General features: G+C 34.2%; 1 protein-coding gene across 1 annotated transcript in view; it reads left to right on the top strand.

The window, feature by feature from the left end:
• The window catches only part of CPEB2 (cytoplasmic polyadenylation element binding protein 2), a 64,631-nt gene that overhangs the window by 21,264 nt on the left and 22,397 nt on the right, over positions 1-20,970 (top strand). Inside the window, 2 exon segments of the mRNA XM_017875357.1 lie at positions 8,823-8,873; positions 16,114-16,137. Coding sequence (XP_017730846.1) covers positions 8,823-8,873; positions 16,114-16,137 — 75 coding nt within the window.

Below are 20,970 nucleotides of genomic sequence, written 5' to 3'. Positions count from 1 at the left end.
TTTTTTTTTTTTTTTTTTTTTTTGAGATGGGAGTCTTACTGTTGTCCAGGCTGGAGTGCAATGGCGTGATACTGGCTCACTACAACCTTCGCCTCCCGGGTTCAAGTGATTCTCCTGCCTCAGCCTCCTGAGTAGCTGGGATTACAGGTGCCCGCCACCATGCCTGGCTAATTTTTGTATTTTCAGTAGAGATGGGGTTTCACTATGTTGGCCAGGCTGGTCTCGAAATCCTGACTATAGTCTGACCGCCTCGGCCTCCCAAAGTGCTGGGATTACAGGCGTTAGCCACCGTGTCTGCCTCCCATTTTTTAATATTAACTCCTTTTGGAATTCCTGTTCCTCAAATGTTAAACCTTGTATAGTCATCATCTGTTTTTCTTTTCTGTTTTCCATTGTTTTGTCTCTGGTTTTGCATTTGAAGAGCTTATGTTTATTTTTTAAATCTTCTATTGAGTTTTTTGTTTTAAAATTTTTTGCTAATTTTTAAAACCTCCTTTAAAAAATTCTCAGAACTTTCCAATGAGATCTTATTCTTGTTGTTTGATCTTATTTCTCTGGAGGCTGTTATAGTGTTTGAAGATTATTTTCCCAGTTCCTTATATTGTCTGTGCTTCTTCTAAGTTCTTCTTTTTTATTTGGTTGTGTTCTCTTTTTTCCTCATGTTGGAGGCTTCATCCTTTACTGTCTATTCATATTTAAAAGTAAGACACACAAAATGGAGATTGGAAGCTCAATGTATGTAGTTGAAATTATCAGCTAGTAATGATTGTAGTAAGGCAGTCAGGTGAACCCCTTACAATGCATGTGTCTAGGTCTTTTCTTTTGTTCTGGGAAATGAACATGGATGTGGGTCTTCTAGTCTTCTCTGCTTGTGAGCTGTAGGCCTAGCTGCTAGCCTTAGATGAACCCAGGAGGGTTCTTTTAAAAACTAACAAGCAATCTTAAACCTTCCTGTTTTTAGTTGTACCCCATTTTTACACACGGTTATAACCAGAGCTTCTGATTTCTGAACCTATCCAGGTGTGTAGTACAGTAAATGGAGTGTTAACTTGATGGCATTCCCCATACATACACTGGCTTAGGTTTGTGTTTTCAGTGATTTCTGGTCTACAAAGTTAGTTACCATTCAGCCATTCACATTTACAGTTCCCAGAAATTTGATGATTTGGTTGTTTTATGATCCTGTTCCAGTGTCTTTATCCTAACAGAGTTATGCCTCTTTAAAAATCTTTTTTTTTTTTTGAGACACCTCTTTAAAATCTTTTTAACCGCCATGTTAGGGGTTTCAGAAAGCAACAGAGGTGAACACGTGTATTCAGTCCTTCGTGTTCAGTTGGCAGTCTCTGTAATCTCTAGTCAACTTCTACCTCATCATAAAGACTCTTTGGCACCCCTATCAAGGGTAGATTACTTTTGTGTTAAAGATTTATAGAGAATCAAGTTTCTTTTTAATCAGAGCACCTTTCTTATTTTAGATTCAATCATTTGTTCTTGTTTTTTTGTTTGTTTTTTGAGACAGAGTCTCACTCTGTCACCCAGGCTGGAGTGCAATGGCACCATCTTAGCTCACTGCAACTCCACCTCCCAGGTTCAAGTGATTCTCCTGCTCAGCCGCTTCCCAAGTAACTGGGACTACAGGCACATGCCACCACACCCGGCTAATTTTTTGTATTTTTGGTAGAGACAGAGTTTGACCATGTTAGCCAGGATGGTCTTGATCTCCTAACCTGGTGATCCACCCGCCTCAGTCTCCCAAAGTGCTTGGGATTTCAGGCCTGAGCCACCATGCCGGAACTGATTTTTAATATATATCTTTCATGTAATCTTTCATGTAAGATTGTCATGGGAGCAATGGCCACATGTGTTTTTGCTTTACCTTGAATCAGCATCTATCATAATGTCACACAAATAGGAAGGTCCCAGTAAATTATTGATTAAATGATTAAGCATTTTCTCATGATTCATAATCTTCAAAATATTGGTTTAGAACTTTAAAGAATTACTGTATATTGTATCTATACATGTAAAATAGTTTGTATAACCATTCTTGAATAGTTGAACATTTAGGTTTTTCAAATGTTTAAATAAAATTGAATTAGCTTTTTTTGTGTTTATTTTCATAGCACAACTTCATATGCTTGTTTCTGAGGCTGTAAACATATATTGCCAATTTAGGTTTGCTTTATACCAGTTCCACTGGCAATATTTTGTTGCCCATTTGCTATTCCTACTGGTTATCAGCATTACTTTTGTTTAAAACCCTTAAGAGTAAAAAGTTTTGCAACCATTAACTCAACTTGATTTTAGTATTAGTTGCATATATCTGAATTAATACCACTTTTATTTTAATAGGTGTATGATAATACATTATCTTACTAAATGATTAATGACTTGTTTTGTCTTTCATTATTGTTGTCTTTTGGGATTATCCTTTTCTTGAATCAAAACTTTTTGGTATTCTGTGTTCTTTGGTGTTTCTTGGTAAATTTTCTAGTATTAATTGGTTGAAGGTCTTAAAATATGATTAGGTCAAAAAATTTGTTAGGATTTTGATTTGAACGTGTTAACTAGATTAATTTCAGTTGAATCTGAAGTAGATTGGTGGCTTTTATCAGATGAGGTAAGGAATGATTCTGTTGCTCTCTTTGGATCTGGTACTTTGGATCTAAGGGTCTTTTCTACGTTTGTATGATCTTATTCTTAGGCTTTTATGAGGCATACATTGAAATTTGGGAGTGTGGTCAGGAATGACTGTCCTGCCCCTTGGATCTGAGCAGAGATTGGAGTTATTCAAGGTTGGTAATGACCACATTCTAAGTGGATTTTACCAGACTTCAAATGAACCTTTTTTTCCTAATTGGATTTGGAAGTAAAGGTAAATGTAGATTATGAAAACAATATTGGAAGAGTCTGTCAGATGAGTGGGGGCAATGCTTTATTTAAAGCACTTAAGAAGTATTAGATGTCTTCTATTAAAGGTATGTGTTTATTGTGTGTTTAATATGCATATGCAGTATATGACACACCATACATATCATTTATTGAGCAGTTGATATAGCTAAGCATTATTCTTGAGGACTCTACATATATGTATTAACTCATTTAATTTGCATGACTTAAGAGGTAGATATTTACCCTTATTTTACAGTTGGATGACTGTGGCTTATTCTTAATAATTGTCTGCATTTCAACTGCTAGTAAGTGGTGGAACTTGGTAGCTCCTGAATGTGTGCTTTTAACCACTGCACCATACTGTCTTCCTTTTGATCTGTTGTTAATTCTAACCTAAACTCTGTATGATTCTAATATGATTTAAATGTTTATTTTTCTTTTAAAAAAACAGTTGGCAGAGCACATGGCATTGTTCTTTAGCTATGTTCTCATCACTGAAGAGTGAGCATCATCAACTGAATATTAGGGCTTTGGAGTTCATTTCTTCTATTAACTCATTAAAGAAAAACTAGTTTAGAGAAGGGGAAAATTTATCTTGGCAAAGAGCAACAAGCAGGAATTTTGCAGTATCTCTCCCCACAACTTCCAATATGTAAGAGATTTAGAAATAAGCTGAAAAAAAAGTCTTGTTCTATGATTTGTTTTTCATTTTCTTAGAGAATATCCTCCCTATGCCACACATACAAACACATATTAAGGTATTTGTGTTTTTGATTCAGTCTGTAGTTTACATAGTAGAATGAAATATTTCATTTATCCATTCAACAAATATTTGAGAGCCTACTATATGCTAGGCTTTGTTTTATATGCTAAAGAATAAAAGAGACTAAGTTACTGCCTTCATGGATCTTCTATTTTAAAGAAGTATAGAGACAGAAAATGTTAGATAATAATCAGTACTATGCAGAAAAAATACACTATCAAGGGGATAGAGAAAGAAGCTGCTATTTTAGACAGGATAGTCTGTCATACTATCTCTTAAAGACTTGAATGAAGTAAGGGGTGCAAGGTTTGGTTGTATCTGAGCAAATGTATTTCAAGCAGGAAAAAAAGGAAGTAGGAAGATCCTGGAAAGGGATTACCTGGCATGTTTGAGGAATAGCAAAGAGCTCAGTGTAGCAAAAATGGTAAAGAATCAGGGACCAGATATTTGTTCCAAATGTAATCTGGTAATTTGTTTAAACAAGTGATAAGTTTTATACAGTTGTCATATTTCTTAGTATTTTTAGTTGCTCAGATAATACATTTAAAGTGGCTAACATGACATAAGGCTTTTTTATAGAGTTGTCACTTGGTATCCATTGGGGCTGGTTCCAGGACCACCCGGGGATACCAAGATCAGCAATACTCAAGTCCCTTATGTAAAATGATGTAGTATTTGCATGTAACATATGCACATCTTGTTGTATACTTTAAATCATCTCTAGATTACTTATAATACCTAAAACAGTGCCTAGACATCACATTTGTGTGGATTCAATGTCATATCATACTTGGTGCACATCACATTCAAGTTTTGCCTTCTGGAACATTTTGGAATTTTTTTTTTTCCTGAGTATTTTTGATCAGGAATTGTGTTTTCTTTCTTTTCTTTTCCTTTTTTTTTTTTTTTTTTTTTTCTTTTTTTTTTTTTTTTTTTTTTTTTGAGATGGAGTTTCGTTCTTGTTGCCCAGGCTGGAGTGCAATGGCGCGATCTTGGCTGACTGCAGCCTCGACCTCCTAGGTTCAAGTGATTCTCCTGCCTCAGCCTCCCAAGTAGCTAGGATTACAGGCATGCACCACCACACCCAGCTAATTTTTTTTGTATTTTTAGTAGAGATGGGGTTTCTCCATGTTAGTCAGGCTGGTCTCAAACTCCTGAACTCGTAATCCACCCACCTCAGCCTCCCAGAGTGCTGGGATTACAGGCATGAGCCACCACGCCCGGCTATCAGGAATTATATTTTCAGTATAATTTCTTGGTTGAATCCAATGAATGCAGAAGCCGCAGACACAGAGGGTCGACTATATATTATATACAAATTACTATTTAAAACCATAATAGATGAATAAGACAATTGTTAAGATACGATAGATCCTCTAGTTATTCACTGACACCTAAAAATACATATATTTTTTAAATTACTTATTTTAAATTACATAGTATCTTAATGTAAAAGGAGCAGTGCCAAGAGCTCATGTATACTCATTATTTATAGATATATTAAGCCATTATGAAATGATCATATTTTCACAATAATAAGCAATTGCCTGGTTACCTAAAATTTAATTTGCTCAAATTTATTACTAGAGGACTTAGTAAGCTTAGGTTTGTTAAGGACAACAGAAAACTCCTAAGTGGCTTGAATAAGATAGAAGTTTGTTTCCCTTACCAGAAACGTTAACACTCAGAAACATTAACACTCCTAGAGTAGTTTGGTGATATTCATGGATTGAAGCTCGTTTTTATCTCATTCTTCTATTATCCTGAGAACACAGTTTCTGCCTCATGGTCTAATACGGCTTCTTCACTTTAGCTATTACATCAGCATTTCAGCAAGCAAGAAAGAGGAAAGGAAGGTCTTCCCTTTTAAGATACAGTACTTCCCAGAAATTGCACATACCACTTTCACTTTATATCCCATTGGCCAGATCTTACATTCAGGGGTACACTTATCTACAAGATGACTGGGCTACGTATGTAGCTTTTTGGTTTTTTGTTTTTCATTCTGGGAAGCTCTGTATCTGTCTAACTTTGATGACTCTATTAGGAACAGTGTACACCTATCAGTCCCTGCACCACAGGTCTTTTAAACAATAAGGATAAATTAGTTTTATAGTAATATGTGTTTTTTTTCTATTTTTTCTCTATTAAAGCTTAAATTATCAAATATACTATAGAATATTCTGTGAATTTTTTAAGAGATAAAATTGTCCTACAACCAACCATATATACCTTTATGTTATCAATATAAAGTAATTATTAAGATAGTGATTAAGAGTATGGAGCCAAACTGCTTAGGTTCAGGTTCTGCCAGTGCTACTTGCCAGTGGTATAACCTTTGGCAACTTACCTATTTAACTTTTTGTGACATAGTGTCGTCATCTTAAAATGGGAAGATAATAATACCTAAGTCATAGGATTGTTGTTAGGATTAAGTAACTGGTTGTAAAGAATGTAGAAAAGCTCCTGGCTCAGTATAGCCTCAAATGCTGTTAGTTCTTACTATCAATTGGCAGGTTCTTAGTGAAAGTACTTTTAACAATACCCTAAGTAAAACATAACTTTAAAAGTTAACCTATGAAGATGCATTAATGTTTCCACTGTGGTGGAGAAAAGGTGGTTGGGTATCTTTAAAATGAGTCTAAATTTGCTTATTTCATTTGGAGTACTTGATTGCTAATATTGGGAGATTTTCTTAGGTAGAGAGCTGTAGTATTTAGAATATGTATACATATGTATATAATGTATACAGTATATGTTACTTTGCAAATAGTTGTTTTTTAAACTTTCCACAAAAAGTACACCTTTTAAAAGTCTATTCAGAGCCATAATAGCAAAAGACTATTAGCAGTGAAAATATTTTTTCTTAACCTGTATCTTGAGATAAATAAATGAACAGGAACCCATTACAGTTGAGAACCTATTAAAGTTGTGGCTGGGACTACAAGCATGAGCCACCATGCCCAGCCTCTAAATGGGTTTGACGGTTTAAAGTTGAGAATCTTTCAAGGTGGAACTAGGCTTCATGTTAAGGCTTTGCGTAATTTACTTTTCCAGGAAGTCTTGCCTTAATCCCTGGGCCTGATTACTATATACTCTGTTGTGTTTTTTTATATAGCATTCTGTATGTAACTCTTTTAGCACCTGGCATATTTTATTGAAATTGTATATTTGTGTCTATCTCCCCTACCACATCATAAGATTATGTCCCACTCATGTTTGCATCATCTACATCCTACACACTGTCAGTATCGTAGATTTAATTAACTTATTATGCTGAACAGTGAAACAGGTTGCCACTTTGTAGGAGTTTTTTGTTTTTTCTTTTAATCTTAAGTCAGAAATTACAGTAATTTATTCAAGGCCTTAAATTGTTCTCCAAATTTGGCCATCTGCAGCAAGATGTTTAGAAATAGGCATATTTCCAAAATAAGCTATAATACTTCAAAGTAATGTTCTGTGTTACTGAAGTGCAGTTTAGGCAAGCTGTGCTTTCTGGCTCTTTATTGTGTACCTCCCATATGTGTGCTTCTATTTCTCCATACCAAGGTATCACAACAAGAAATTTACTGGTATGTTTTAGAGTATGACAACTTTATTTAAGAGGTCATTTCGTTAACTCATGTCATGCTGTGTGAAATGCAGGAGTAAATAAGAGATGGTAGATAATCCTTTTGATAACACTTATTTTGTCTAACTGTGTTGAGTCTGAAATCAAAATGTCCCACAGTTAACTTAGAGCTCAGGTGAAGTGTGTGTGTGTGAAGGTAACATGTTTGTATATCTATCATATATATTTATATATTTTAGTGTCAAAATTGGATTATTTTTACCACTTACTCTTGCATTAGAAGATGATCAAACTCTTTAATTTCAGAACTAAAACAAAAGTCAGCAGACAATCTCCATCTTATATGTGGGCCTGTAGAGTGTAGAGGACTTGCTGAGGTGATAAAGGTAGATGCGGTTAATCTGTAGAAGACTTGCTGAGGTGATAAAGGTAGATGCAGTTAATCTGTACTCCTTACTCATGTGCTAGCTAGCATATTGTTTTGTTTTAAAGGGACTGTGCTAAAAGTACTAAAATGCAATCCCAGACATTTAATTTTATAATTTTTCAAATGAGCTTAAAATTCATTATATGTATTATTATATGTATTATTATATTATTCATTTTGTTGAGATCAGGGGTCTTGCCTGCCTTGACTCAGGCTGTGGTGCCACTGGCACAATCATAGCCTCCATTATAGGCTTGAACTCCTGCGTGTCAGTGATCTTCCTTTCTCCACCCTCCCAGCCTAGCTGGGAACTACAAGCATGACCACCGATGGGCCAGCTCTAAATGGCGTTTTAATTGGCTGTATTCTAATAGCTCCCATTAGAGATTCAGGCATTTGGAGAAAAATCCTGCTATTTTAATAGACTAAAAATAATGGTATCCTAGCTATTGGCATTTTATAAACAAGTGTTACGGATGTAAAACATGCTGGATAAACCACAGAATGTTTCTGGATACCTTTATTTGCCCTTCTCCACAGCAGTTCGTAATACTCGTTGTTCTCTGCATTTAGGTTAAATAAAAACCTTTTGAATGAAGAATGAACTCAGGAAATACTATGCTACTATCGCCCTCATCAGCTTTAGTTATTTTTATTTTTTTTTTTATTATTTTTAATCATTTATAAACTTTGAAAGAAGTTAAGTTTTCATATTTGGTAATATAAGATGTTTTCATTCAACTAATTTATTAAATAATGACTTTATAAAGCCACATTGGCAAGTGAGGATGAATTTTCTGCCCTTATTTTTTATTTTAACATTTTAATTGTTTTTGATTTAGGAAATATGAACTTCTCTCAAGTTTTATTTTGACAAGACATCTATAGATAAAATTACAAACAACTTTGAAAAAATTTTAAAATTCACATTTCATATTAAAATTGCAAGATTAGGATATGATACATATATTGTTTTACATTTCCAAAATAAATAAGCTTTATTGTATTGGCATTGCTCCCAAATCACATTGTAATCTTATGAAAAATACTGTGCTCAATAATTTTCTCTTTACACCACCTTTGTTTGTTGTTGTTGTTTTTTGTTTTTTTCTTTTTGCTTTTCAAATAACTCCATAATCTTCAGACTCACCTTTCCTGTCTTTTTAAAGGTCGATTGAGCTATCCACATCCAGGAACTGACAATCTATTGATGTTAAATGGTAAGTTTTATAAAAACATTTTATGTTTCCAGTTGGTTTATGTAAAGATGATTTAATACATGTATCTCTGAACCTCTCCATACACACAGTTTAATCATTCTATGAGTATAAAAATAAAGTTACTACTATTCCTATACAAAAGGCAGAATTAGGAATCTGAGTGTGTTCTGACTGGTAAAGCAGTCATTTGTAACAGTATGACTAATTCAGTGATCACAGACTTGAAGGCAGTCCTGCTTTGAATATTGCCTTTCCAGTTTCAGATATGACCTTGGACAGATTACTATTACCTTAGTTTCCCCATCTGTGTAATGAGAATATAGTCTCAAGGTTTATTGTGAGATTTAAATGAGATGTTTGCAAAGTGCATAGAACTTGTTACTTAGTATAGCACTTGTGTTTGTGGTTAAATAAGGAATATACTGGTGACTATAAATATTGTGATCACACTAAACTTATTCAAACTAGAAAGCTTACATAGTGAAGTTCACCAAAGTAAGGAAAATAATAAATTTTTGTTAAAGTTAGTTTTCTTTCTGTTAGACAAACATTAACATATTCAGAGTCTCAGTACTTAGCACATCCGTGATTGTGGGAGTAGAGATGGAGGATTAAAATATCCTTCACAGGAGTATTTTTAAGTCAGAGGGTGGGTGTGGAGAGGGAAATAGGAAGGGGAAAGAATAGAAATAGTATTAATATTTACTTTAAAAAACAATATCATTAAAATGGCTTGGCTCTTGTATTTCAACTAAAGCTTTGCTGAAATAACATGGCAATGCAGTTAAGAAACAAAGACTGAAAATAAGGTACATGTGAAGCTAGACCATGTGAACTAGTATTAAGACAGAAGGATGGAAATAAAGTCCAGGCCACATAGGAGATGGTCAGGGTAAGTAGGATTTTCGGTGAGAAAAATTGAAGAAGCCGAGCATTAGATGAGGTGATTGATTTAATCATTCAGCATTTCACTGTTGAGTTGTCTAGCACATGCCAGCCTAGTCTAAGCACTGGGTTATCTAATTAGTGAGAATCCTACAGGGCGGTTGTGGTCAGAATTGCCAGGGTACTACTGGGGCCGTACTGAGTCATATGGAAGCAAAGAACTTAGTATCCACAGTGTATCTGCAACTTACATTATTAGTTATACTAAACATTATTAAACTAATTGATGATTTTGTCAGTTGCGAAAAGCCCTTATAAATAATCTAGATGTTAGGTTGAAAAGTGTTTTCATCACACAGCAGAAAGAAGAGTATTCAGGCCAGAGTTGCATCTTGTGGACAAATCTGCTTTGTATATTATGTGAGTAGTCTTAGCAGTCTGTCATTTGGGGCGACAATGCATACTCAGTACAGGAAGCTAGCCTGGAAACTCTGAACTTTTTCTGGCAAGGTACTAGCAGGGAGAAAAAGATAATTAAACCAGGACATAAAAATGTGTTTACATCAGGAAAAGAAACAATTTGATGCAAAGAGAATTTTTTTTTAACTTTTTTCGGATCATTGGTTGAGAGTAAAGCAAGATAATTGGGAATATTTGTGGGTTAAAGAAGTCGCAACATAATTGGGAATATTTGTGGGTTAAAGAAGTCTTGAATATTAGGGATTTAAATAGTTTTAGTAGACACCAAGGTTATTGAAGAGAGAATTAGGCAAAGAAATGTACTAATAGGTAAGGAGATATTTTTCTTGAACTATTTTTTAAGTATGTGTAATTCAGTTATATTCTTAGCATATGGTCTCCCTGGGAAATGTGAGAATTAAGTGATATTAGTACCCCTGTACTAAATATTTATTAAATGTTGTTGACGGATTAAAGAAATTGTTGTTTCTCATAGTACATAGACCGACTTTTGAATTATGAAAGTTTCTTTTTATCACGTTTAACTCACTTTTAGGCATTTGGTTAAGTAAGTTGAATTAACTGACAGAGCTAATATTGTTCATTTTAAAAATCGATGTTTAATAATAAATTTTGCATCAGTCTTTTTATAGTGGTGTAATAGTAGCTAGCTCATAGTGGTTGCTAACATAGATTCTGGAGCCAGATTATCTGAGTTTAAACCCAGGTTGGCTTTTTCTATCTGTGTAACCTTGAACAGCTTACCTAACTTCACTTTGACTCAGTTTGTTTATGTCTAAAACAGAGATTAGCATACTGCCTGACTCAGGGGGACTGTTGTGAGAAGTGAGTGAATTCCTTCATGTAAAGTATTTAGAGCAGCTTCTGAAAGTAAATGTTAGCTAAGTAGTGGGTGATGGTGAACAGTGATGAAAATTTATTTGAAAGAGTAAAAATCATGTCCTATAAATACATGAAGTTGGGTATGTCTGTGTTGGAAAATATAAACTTAAGAGAAAACATAACTGATATTTTAAACTATTTGAGGTATATTATAAGTAGCTAACAAAGATGGCCCATTTTGTGTTCTTGCAGAAAGCCAAACTAGAACTATTTGTTAGAAACTATCTTGGGACAAAGTTTAGGTAAAATAACCCCCCAAAAAGGTAAAATAACTCTCTGAGGCATTGTTTCCTAAAGTATGATGCTGTTGCTCCTTGGAGTACCCAAGATGACTTTTGATGTACACAGATACCTATTAAAATAAATGCATGACTGTTGCAATTAAAGAACATTCCTTAGAAAATGCAGAACTGACAGAAAGCTGACAGTGATGCTAGGCTTGAGTTTCTTTAATAAAACATACTATTACAATTATTAGGGCCGATATGGCAAATATATCTGTAAACATATCTGTAAAGATTTTATGATTCTACCTTAATAGTTAATCAGCAGTTATGGTTAATCTTTTAAATATTCCTTTAAGTAAGAAATAAAGAGAAAATGGGATAAAAGCCAGGAAGTTGATCAAACTCAGTAAAACTATGAAGTGTCTCTGGCAAATCCTTAACTCTAAGCATCTGTTAACTCAGATATATCTTTTTTAAAAAAAGAGGTGTAATACAATAAATAGCTGTATATCTCATGAGGCTGTAGAGATATTTTTAATTTAAACAACAAAGAAACCATATAAATATAATTACAAGCAGTCTCCTTCTGAACAGACCATATTCCCCAAATTAAGTTGAATTGACTGCTGGAGACTGTCACTCTTGAAGAATTCAGATATGTTGAAGAGTCTATAGTTAGCATCCAGAAGCACTTTAGGGAAGTCACGTTATATAGAATTGTGTAGATTGTCTTAAAACCAAAGATGAAGTATTTCTGAAGTTAAAATGAAAGTATGTATGTTTATATTTCTAAATGTATAAATCCTAAACACTTTTTATTATAAGTAGTTTTAAAAAAAACCCTGCTTTCCATAGTAAAGAGCAATACAAAATGATGTATCATTCAGTATTTGTATTAATATTTGAATTATATTTTCTTTACCCCTTTCTCAAGGAAAATAACTTACATTTTGTTAGTACACAACGTTTTCAAAAGAGAAACAAATAGAGCAGAAGTATTGGTGGCCAGGATGGGGAGTGGGAATGGTATTATCAAGCTAGTTAGAAATGTAAATCTGCTGTGATAACCCAAGTACAGCTTTGTATGTGATAAAGAGCTTACTGTACTTTCTGAGAGGAAAAAAGTTATGTGTATCGTTTAAGAAAATTAAGTCAGTAATTGTATTTCTGAAGGCAGACACTTTAACTATATCTATTCAGTCATAAAAATAGGAAAGTGGGGTAGCAATCAGTTCTTTTTTTTTTATGCTGGTGGAATGAGTGGAGGAGATAAGCTTTTTGGGGGGTCTTGAAAAGGACTCTGATTTAGGGGCCAGGTGCGGTGGCTCACGCCCGTAATCCCAGCACTTCAGGAGGCTGAAGCGGGCAGATCACGAGGTCAGGAGATCAAGACCATCCTGGCTAACACGGTGAAACCCTGTCTCTACTAAAAATACAAAAAAATTAGCTGGGCGTGGTGGAGGGCACGTGTAGTCCCAGCTACTCGGGAGGCTGAGGCAGGAGAATGGCGTGAACCCGGGAGGCGGAGGTTGCAGTGAGCCAAGATTGGCCACTGCACTCCAGCCTGGGCGACAGAGCAAGACTCTGTCTCAAAAAAAAAAAAAAGGACTATGATTTAGAAGCATAGTTCTCTCCTTAGTTTTGGCTTTTTCAAGTTGAAACACCTAAAAATGTCATTAGGTTCCTCATCAAGAGAACTTTAGCCTGTATTTCCAGCTGATTTAATGTGTTTGCCTATCCCTTCCTCTAGCTGCAGTAATTCAGTTACAACTGTAGCTGAGAGCCAATACATATATGACCCTATAGTTTCTAGTCAGAATATTAGAATCATCCTGTTTTTATTTTTTGTAGCTATGGATTAGAACCTTAATAAGACGATTTGGAAACCAGAACCAAAATTGTGAAGTCGCTTGTCTTCAGGCTTTTCTCAAAGCCTTCTTATTTTTAGATAAATAAGGACACACATGTGTCAGTAATACATGTTTAACCTACCTGTGCATATAAACATGAACAGATATGTTAAATAGCCAGCTCCTCATGTTATTTTTGTAACACTTCATAGGTGTTCTTCATTTTATACAAGTTTTCCTTTTAAAATCATATTCTCAATGAGTTTGAAGGACATATTGTTTTAAAAGTCTTTCTAAAACATAAGTCACTTAGTTTTTTTCTTAATAGGTAGGTGTTTCTCATAATTCTGATTCAGAGTTATAATGGAACATACTCCAGAAATTCACCTAGAAATATTGGTAGGAAAGTGAATACACACACCATTGTTTAGTGTGCAGATTAGTTATTTCCATAACAGGGAATAGGAAGTATTTCACATGGGTTAGCTTCATCTGTAGTCAGTTCTATTTTTGGTAATGTAGATACTTGGAATCTGAGAGTTGTCCAAAAAATAAGTAGAATAGCTCTTTACAGGATTCTAAAATTCCTCAGGTATGAGACAGTCAGATAAATTTTCTGAATGATTATGTTCAAGCCAAGGAATGAAAACTTAAGATGCTATGAAATTTATGCATATTTTTACCATTTTAGTATTGAGTAGCCTCAGCTAAGAACATAAACTGGCTATGATACCATTAATTTTCTCAATAGGTCAAGAATTAAGTGTGACATTAATACTTCATAATTCATCATTTGACTTTAAACTTGATGAAAATATTTTTATTTGCTTTGTAAATCTTCAGCTCTCTACACCTATGAATGAAATTCTCCAAAGCAAATTCATACTGGATTAATACCATTAGGCTATGCCCAGGGATAAGCAGGAAACCCAACTGACTCATCCTTTGAAGTGGTTTGGGGACTGTTGACCATTTCTAGGCTTAATACAACTATTCACTCTTCTGTAGTCTATTTTTTCTTTCTTTTGTGTGTGTGTGTGTGTGTGTGTGTGTGTGTGTGTGTGAGACAGAGTCTCATTCTGTTTCCCAGGCTGGAGTGCAATGGCATTATCTCAGCTGCCTGCAACCTCTGCCTCCCGGGTTCAAGCAACTCTCCTGCCTAAGCCTCCCAAGTATCTGGGACTACAAGTGCCCGCCACCACGCCTGGCTAATTTTTGTGTTTTTAGTAGAGACAGGGTTTCACCTTATTGGTCAGAGTGGTCTCCAACTCCTAGACTCAGGTGATCCACCCACCTCAGCTTCCCAAAGTGCTGAGATTACAGGCGTGATCACCCGTGTGCAGCCCTATAGTCTATTCTTGATCACTCTATTATAATTTCTTGTATCAGTCTGATTTTTCACAGTTGATCTCCCATCAGTTAGAGTTTTTTAAAAACTTTTATGTTTAGAAGACCTAGACAACAAAATATTAAGTGCTGCTTTCACCCCTATCTGAGGAGAGGAGGAATAATATATAGGTCAGGTAAGCTATGAAATAGATCTGCCAGACTTTGAGGTAATTGGAGCTCAAGGATAGGTTAAGTGTGCAACAGATTATATAGCTAAAGACACTAGAATGGCAGAGATGCACATGAAGTTATTTTATGTAAAAGGGTCTGATATAAGCCTTATATTTATTGACTTATTTCTTAGAATTTAAGTGACCAAGAGTTGACAAGGTTGTTTTTCCCACTTTTTATTAGAGGAACTAGTGTGTTATAGACACACTTCCTTGTAGTAAAGCATTAGTATAAAAGAGAATGTATTTCATAATGTGAAATGTTTTCTTTTGATCTTTAAGTTTTATATTTTTAGGTAGACATCTCCGACAACTTTCAGCACATATTTTTACTTGAGATTTATTCAATATTGAATTTTTTGCAGGCCTAAAAAAATCTGTGAATATAAAATAAGATCTTAATTTTAACAGTCTTTTTTTGTTTGTTTGTTTACTGCCTTGACTTCATATTTTAATTTCAGGGTAAAAATACTCATGGTGTATTCAAATTTGTGGGGAGGAGTTCCTTTAAAACGATTTGTGGATTTTATCAAACTGGTAGTTTCTTATGAAAAAGAAATTACAGTCTTTTTGTTTTTCCATAGGAATAATGTCACTGCAAGTAACAGAAATGCCTATCTACTTTTATGGTATTTAACATATGTACTATTCTATGATGATGTTAATAGTAATTTGTATCTGAATCCCTCTTACCTCATAGGTAGACATAAAAACAATTAGTAGATAGCTATTATACCGTATATTAAAATGATGGAAAGCATTATTAGCTATAGTAATTTCTCTAAACAAGTTTAAATGTTGATTTCTTAAATCCTGTCTAATCTGTACAGGCTTCAGAGTGTCAGTTTAATAGTGGTATATCTTCTCAGTCATCTGTGTCTTCTAGCACTACTTCCATGCAGGGCTTGGTATAATGTGGATTGGATCTGAATAGCTATTTATTGGACTATATATGCCATACCATTCTTTATAATAAGTGGAAAAATAAAGATTTAGTTCAAGTTGTTTCCATTCACTGGGAAAATTATTTGGGATGCTATTTACTGCAAAGTGTTATATATTTCTATCATCATTAGATGAAAAAATACTTGTGATTTTTAACACAAATGCTAATAAATTGTGTATTTCTTGTTCATTTCAGAGTTTTATGTGATTCAGATGATATATACTTACCTATAAATAAAAGTCCTTTGTAGAATGGTAAAACATGCAAATCTTATATGGTGACATTGTCATTGCTCTTAAAGTAGCACTAGTTTTCAGATGCCCACATAGCTTTTCATGTCAGAAATATTTGTATATGTGGGCTTATTTTTTAGTTCTGACATTTTACAATTTGTCCTTTGTTTACATGCAGCAAGGAGTTATGGGCGAAGACGAGGTAATTCATTTCCGTTTGCTATGGTATAATTGTTTCTAATTGGGTTTACTGATCAATGTTGTAATTACTCTAGATTTCTCATGCAATCTCTGAAAACTCACAATTGTATTTTGATTTGAGCACTTGTCGAAGTTTTTAATTTTAAATCTCTTTAACTTTCGAACTGTATTTTTATACTAATTGTGGTTATTTAATAAATGTTCCCTTTTAAACTGTTGAGATGTAACTCTAGTTTTAAAGTTATTTCTGTATCTCTTAAAATAAAGATGCTATTTATAGTTTGTCTGCTTAAATATGTTTAATATTAGTGAAGGTAGCATGAAGTATGATTTTTCTACTCTCTAAATGTGTAACTGTCATATTTATGATGTATAATTTACAACTCTAGCTTGTTAGTTCTGTGTTGACCCAGTTGAAAATAATACACACCAAATAGATTATTGTTAACACTGATTTATAGAAATAATGTTGCTTATATTTCTCTGTTTTCTAAGAATGTAACCCTTTCTTTCCCTTTCTCTCTCTCTCTCTCTCTCTCTCTCTCTCTCTCTCTCTCTCACACACACACACACACACACACATACCTTCTCCCTTTTCCTTTTTCCTTTCCCTCCCCTACTAAAGTATTCCCCACAGAGTTCTTGTGTGGTATCCTAAGGAAAGAGGACTATGTGATGCAAGACTATTATTGAACTTCCTAGGAAAGCAGCTGATGTTTTCTGTGACTAAAACTGCTTCTCCTTTTGCCATGTGCAGACTAGTAGATGGGATGAGAGGAAGCAGAAGTATGCTACTAGATTGTTCTCTAAATGAGCAAAAATTATGATGTTTATATTGTTAGGCTTATTCCAAGTGCCACACCGAATAAAAAGAGTTTTCTTTGACCTCTAAAAATCTCCCTTAAGTCATGGAGAATAGACAGTAATAATAGTGCCCTTTGATCACTTTTATATACATGTGCCAGTGCTTCCATTTCTTTTCAACTAGTCATAAATGTGTGTACTTTTTAAACAAGCAAAACCATTTGCCACAACTGACAACCGAAACTAGTATTTTTTATTCTTAAGTGGTCCCAATTTTATATTTCAGATTATCTGAATTTAACTTAATTTTTTAATATGTTTCTTCAAATGCTTGACTGAATCTTTTGGTTCTTCAGTTTTCTAACTAAAAATTTAGAGGAGATAGACACTCAGGATTTAGAAAATTGAAGCTGAACAACTTTTCTAAAGACGTAACAAGCTGAGAAGTGGGGAAAGTTTGGAAGTTTAGTACTATTTCAAACCTATGGACTAGCTTATTTCACTATGCCATTTTAATAATGGAGCTTCAGTTCTCTGAAACACAACCCACTTACCAATCTGTGATTTTTAGGCATTTTGAAACTAGAGCAATTCAGAATTCTTGCCTTGTTAAACATTTTTCATCTTTTAACTGTTGTGACTTACGTTTAGTCTAATTTCATATACTCTCATGTAAATATCATGACCTAAGAAGTTCTTAGGAACATAGTATTAGGAAGTAGTGTTATTATTTGTCTTCTTCTCAGTTCAATAATTGTAGATTGTGATTATGATATTAAGAAAAAGCAAAAATTTTCCCCTGCTTTTATATAGGAACCTGCTTTCATTCCTGTATATCTCTATCCCCTCAAAGCCATAAAGAATTATTCGGCTTCAGAACTGCCTTCCTGCATTGGAAACAGGAAGACTCTCACATGGTTTTAAGGCTTCTGATAAAAGCTTCCATTAGGACAGAACTGACGGTTGGCACACATACTTGTCTTAGCATAAGGGGGAGTGAATGCCTGAATTTTCATCTCAGATTATATGGCCTTAGTAAATTTTTAGCTCACCTTCTATGAACAGTAGCAATCTACTTTTAAAACTTTGGTTGTGAGAGTCACGTGAAAGCCACACTCATTAGAAATAACTACTGAGAGAGCTTATCTGAATTTTAAAGTACACTGAAACAGTAAGTAATGATTTTTTTTTAAAACCTGCATACCAAAGGAATGACTCAGAAATGGCTAGTCACCTCGTTTTCTTCCTATTTTTTACTGTTTTTTTCCTGTTCCATCCTAGATATAATAAACCTCAGACTGATAACCTTTTTACCACCAAAGACCCCTTTTATATAGCCTCATGTTTTAGATTTGATCCATCAAAGAAACTGCATTTGTTTAGAATTATTTTGTTAAAAATGAGTTGCTTATCTTCTGTTCATGTGGGATGTGTCACACTGAGTTGATATAATTTTTGCTAAAAATAAGTCATGGCTCTTCTACCAGTGCAATAATAGGTGAACAGTTATTTTCACAGGACATTCTGACTTTGACTTTTGTAGTCCTGTACAGGAAGAACTGTTTTACTTCTTTCATTTAAAAGATTTCTCACTTGACTACAGTCAAATCAAGTTAATACCAAAACGACTTTATGTACTTGAATTTCTTAATAATGTCAATAAGAACTTTAAAGCTAGCTCTAGATATTAATTTATGAAATGTACTTTAGGAATAATCAAAATGTAATTATGCTAGTAGTAGTTAAGAAAAGCAGAGATTTCTTTCCCTGCTTTTTAGTTGGAACCTACTGCCACTACTGTGTATCTCTGTCCCCTGGTAGCCATAAAGACTTCTACTTTAGAGCTGCCTAGGGGGCAGCATTAGGAAGGAAAAGGGTTCACATGAGGAGCTGACTTTAATATGGAAAACTACTTATCATTTGTATTTAATTTTTATTCATTGTTTCTTCCATTCCATTCTGAGAGTGAACATACTTGTCCAGGATTCAAGTAGGATGAGGGTTGTGAAGGGAGGTGTGAAGTGTAACTTAAGTTCGATCCTTTCAACTTAAACTATTTCTATAGCACAATCAGTTCCTTTAATAAAGGATTAAAGGGCTACTGTGTTCCAGAAGGAATAAAATATATAGAATATTTTAGTAATAGAAATAAAACCTATTTTAGTTAACGGTTCTAAGCCCCAGGAGGCAATCCTTTTAAGCAAGTAAACCCAAAGCTTGAGTTAGTAGATTACATATGGGACGAGAAGATAGGAGAAAAAATTTTAAAAGGAGACAAATGATGGAAGTTTAATTAGAGAAGTTTGATTTATTCATAATGTATAGTCATTCAGACTTACGTGCTATGATAAATAAGGAATTATTGAAAATACAGTATGCTATATACTGCTTTAAAGTGGATCCAGGATTTGCTATTTGGAACAATCTTGTGAAGTACCCAGTGTTGGCAGTTTTACTCGTGTTGCCCAGGTTGGAGTGCAATGTTCCGATCTCGGCTCACTGTAGCCTCCACCTCCTTGGTTCAAGCGATTCTTCTGCCTCAGCCTTCCAAGTAGTTGGGATTATTGGTATGCACCACCATACCTGGCTAATTTTTCTATTTTTACAAAAATTGTTTCGCCATGTTGGCCAGGCTGGTCTGGAACTCCTGACCTCAGATGATCTGCCCACCTCAGCCTCCCAAAGTGCTGGGATTACAGGCATGAGCCACCGTGCCCAGTCGAGTGTTGGCTTTTTAATTTTATCCATTCTGATGATGTGTAGTCCCTCACTGTGGCTCTAATTTGCAGTTTCCTGATGACTAAGGATGACGTCTAAGCACCTTGTCATGTGCTTCTAACCCATTCCATTGTATTCTTCTGTAAAGTTCCCTTACAAGTCTTTTGCTCATTTTTAATTGGGTTGTTTTTCTTCGTTATGGGAGTTCTTTATATATTTTGTCCTATTTTCCAACAGTGTATTGTTTGTCATCCACTTCTTAACAGTATCTTTGATAAGCAGAAAAATGTCTAAATTTTTTTAAAAATCCAATTATTTTCATTCACCTTTAGTGTCATTTAGTCCCAGGAAATTATCACTACCCACAAGGTTATGAAGAAATTCTAGTTTCATTGTTTTAATTTTTATATTTAAGTCTGTGATCCTTCTTGGATTTATTTTTCAGTATGGTGTGATACAAGGATCAAACGTATTTCCCCCTCCAACTAGAAATGTATTTATTGAAAAGATTTACTTTTCCACATTGAACTGCATTGATACCTTTGAAAAACATCGAGTGACTGTACATGTATAGGCCCATTTCTGGACTCTATTATGTTCCATTTGTCTACTCTAATATCAGTTTTACAGTCTCAATAACTGTAGCTAACTAGTGAGTCTTGAAACTTGGTAGTGTAAATCCTCCAACTTTGGCTTTTTTGTTTGTTTTGTATTCTCTCCTTGATTGTTCGTAGGTCTTTGATTTATCATAAATTTTAGAACTGGCTTGTGAATTTCTAGAAGACAGTGTGCCGAGATTTTGGATGGATTGTATCCAATCTATAGATTGGATCATTTGGAAAGAATTTACATCTAACATGGTTTCTTTTGTTTATTCATTTATTTCATTTTATTAACATTTTCCACAGCAATTTTTTGTCATTTTCAGTGTAAAAATCTTGCATATCTTTTGTTAAGTTTATTTGTCAATATTTGGTGGGTTTGGATGAGATATGGAAATGATATTTAAAATTTTTCCCAGTTTATTACTAGCATTTAGAAGTAATTTGATTTTTGTAAATTGAATTTGCATTTCTTCCCTAGATAAATACAATTATTTCTACTAGTTTGATTTCTTTGAATTTTACATGTACAATTATGTCTATACCAAATACTTTTATTTTTCTTTGCCAGTACTCATGACTTTAAATTATTTTTTTCATCTTCTTTGACTTGTTGTACCTCCAGTAGTACAATGCTGAGTAGAAATAGAGTGAACATCCTTCCAAACCTTCAAGAGAAGCCATTTGATAATTTATTATTGAAGACTTTC

The sequence above is a fragment of the Rhinopithecus bieti genome, unplaced genomic scaffold, assembly GCF_001698545.2.
Source record: "Rhinopithecus bieti isolate Rb0 unplaced genomic scaffold, ASM169854v2 scaffold_9237, whole genome shotgun sequence".
NCBI lineage: Eukaryota > Metazoa > Chordata > Mammalia > Primates > Cercopithecidae > Rhinopithecus > Rhinopithecus bieti.
Note: the sequence above shows the minus strand (reverse complement) of the source record. Positions and strands in the feature narration are given on the sequence as shown.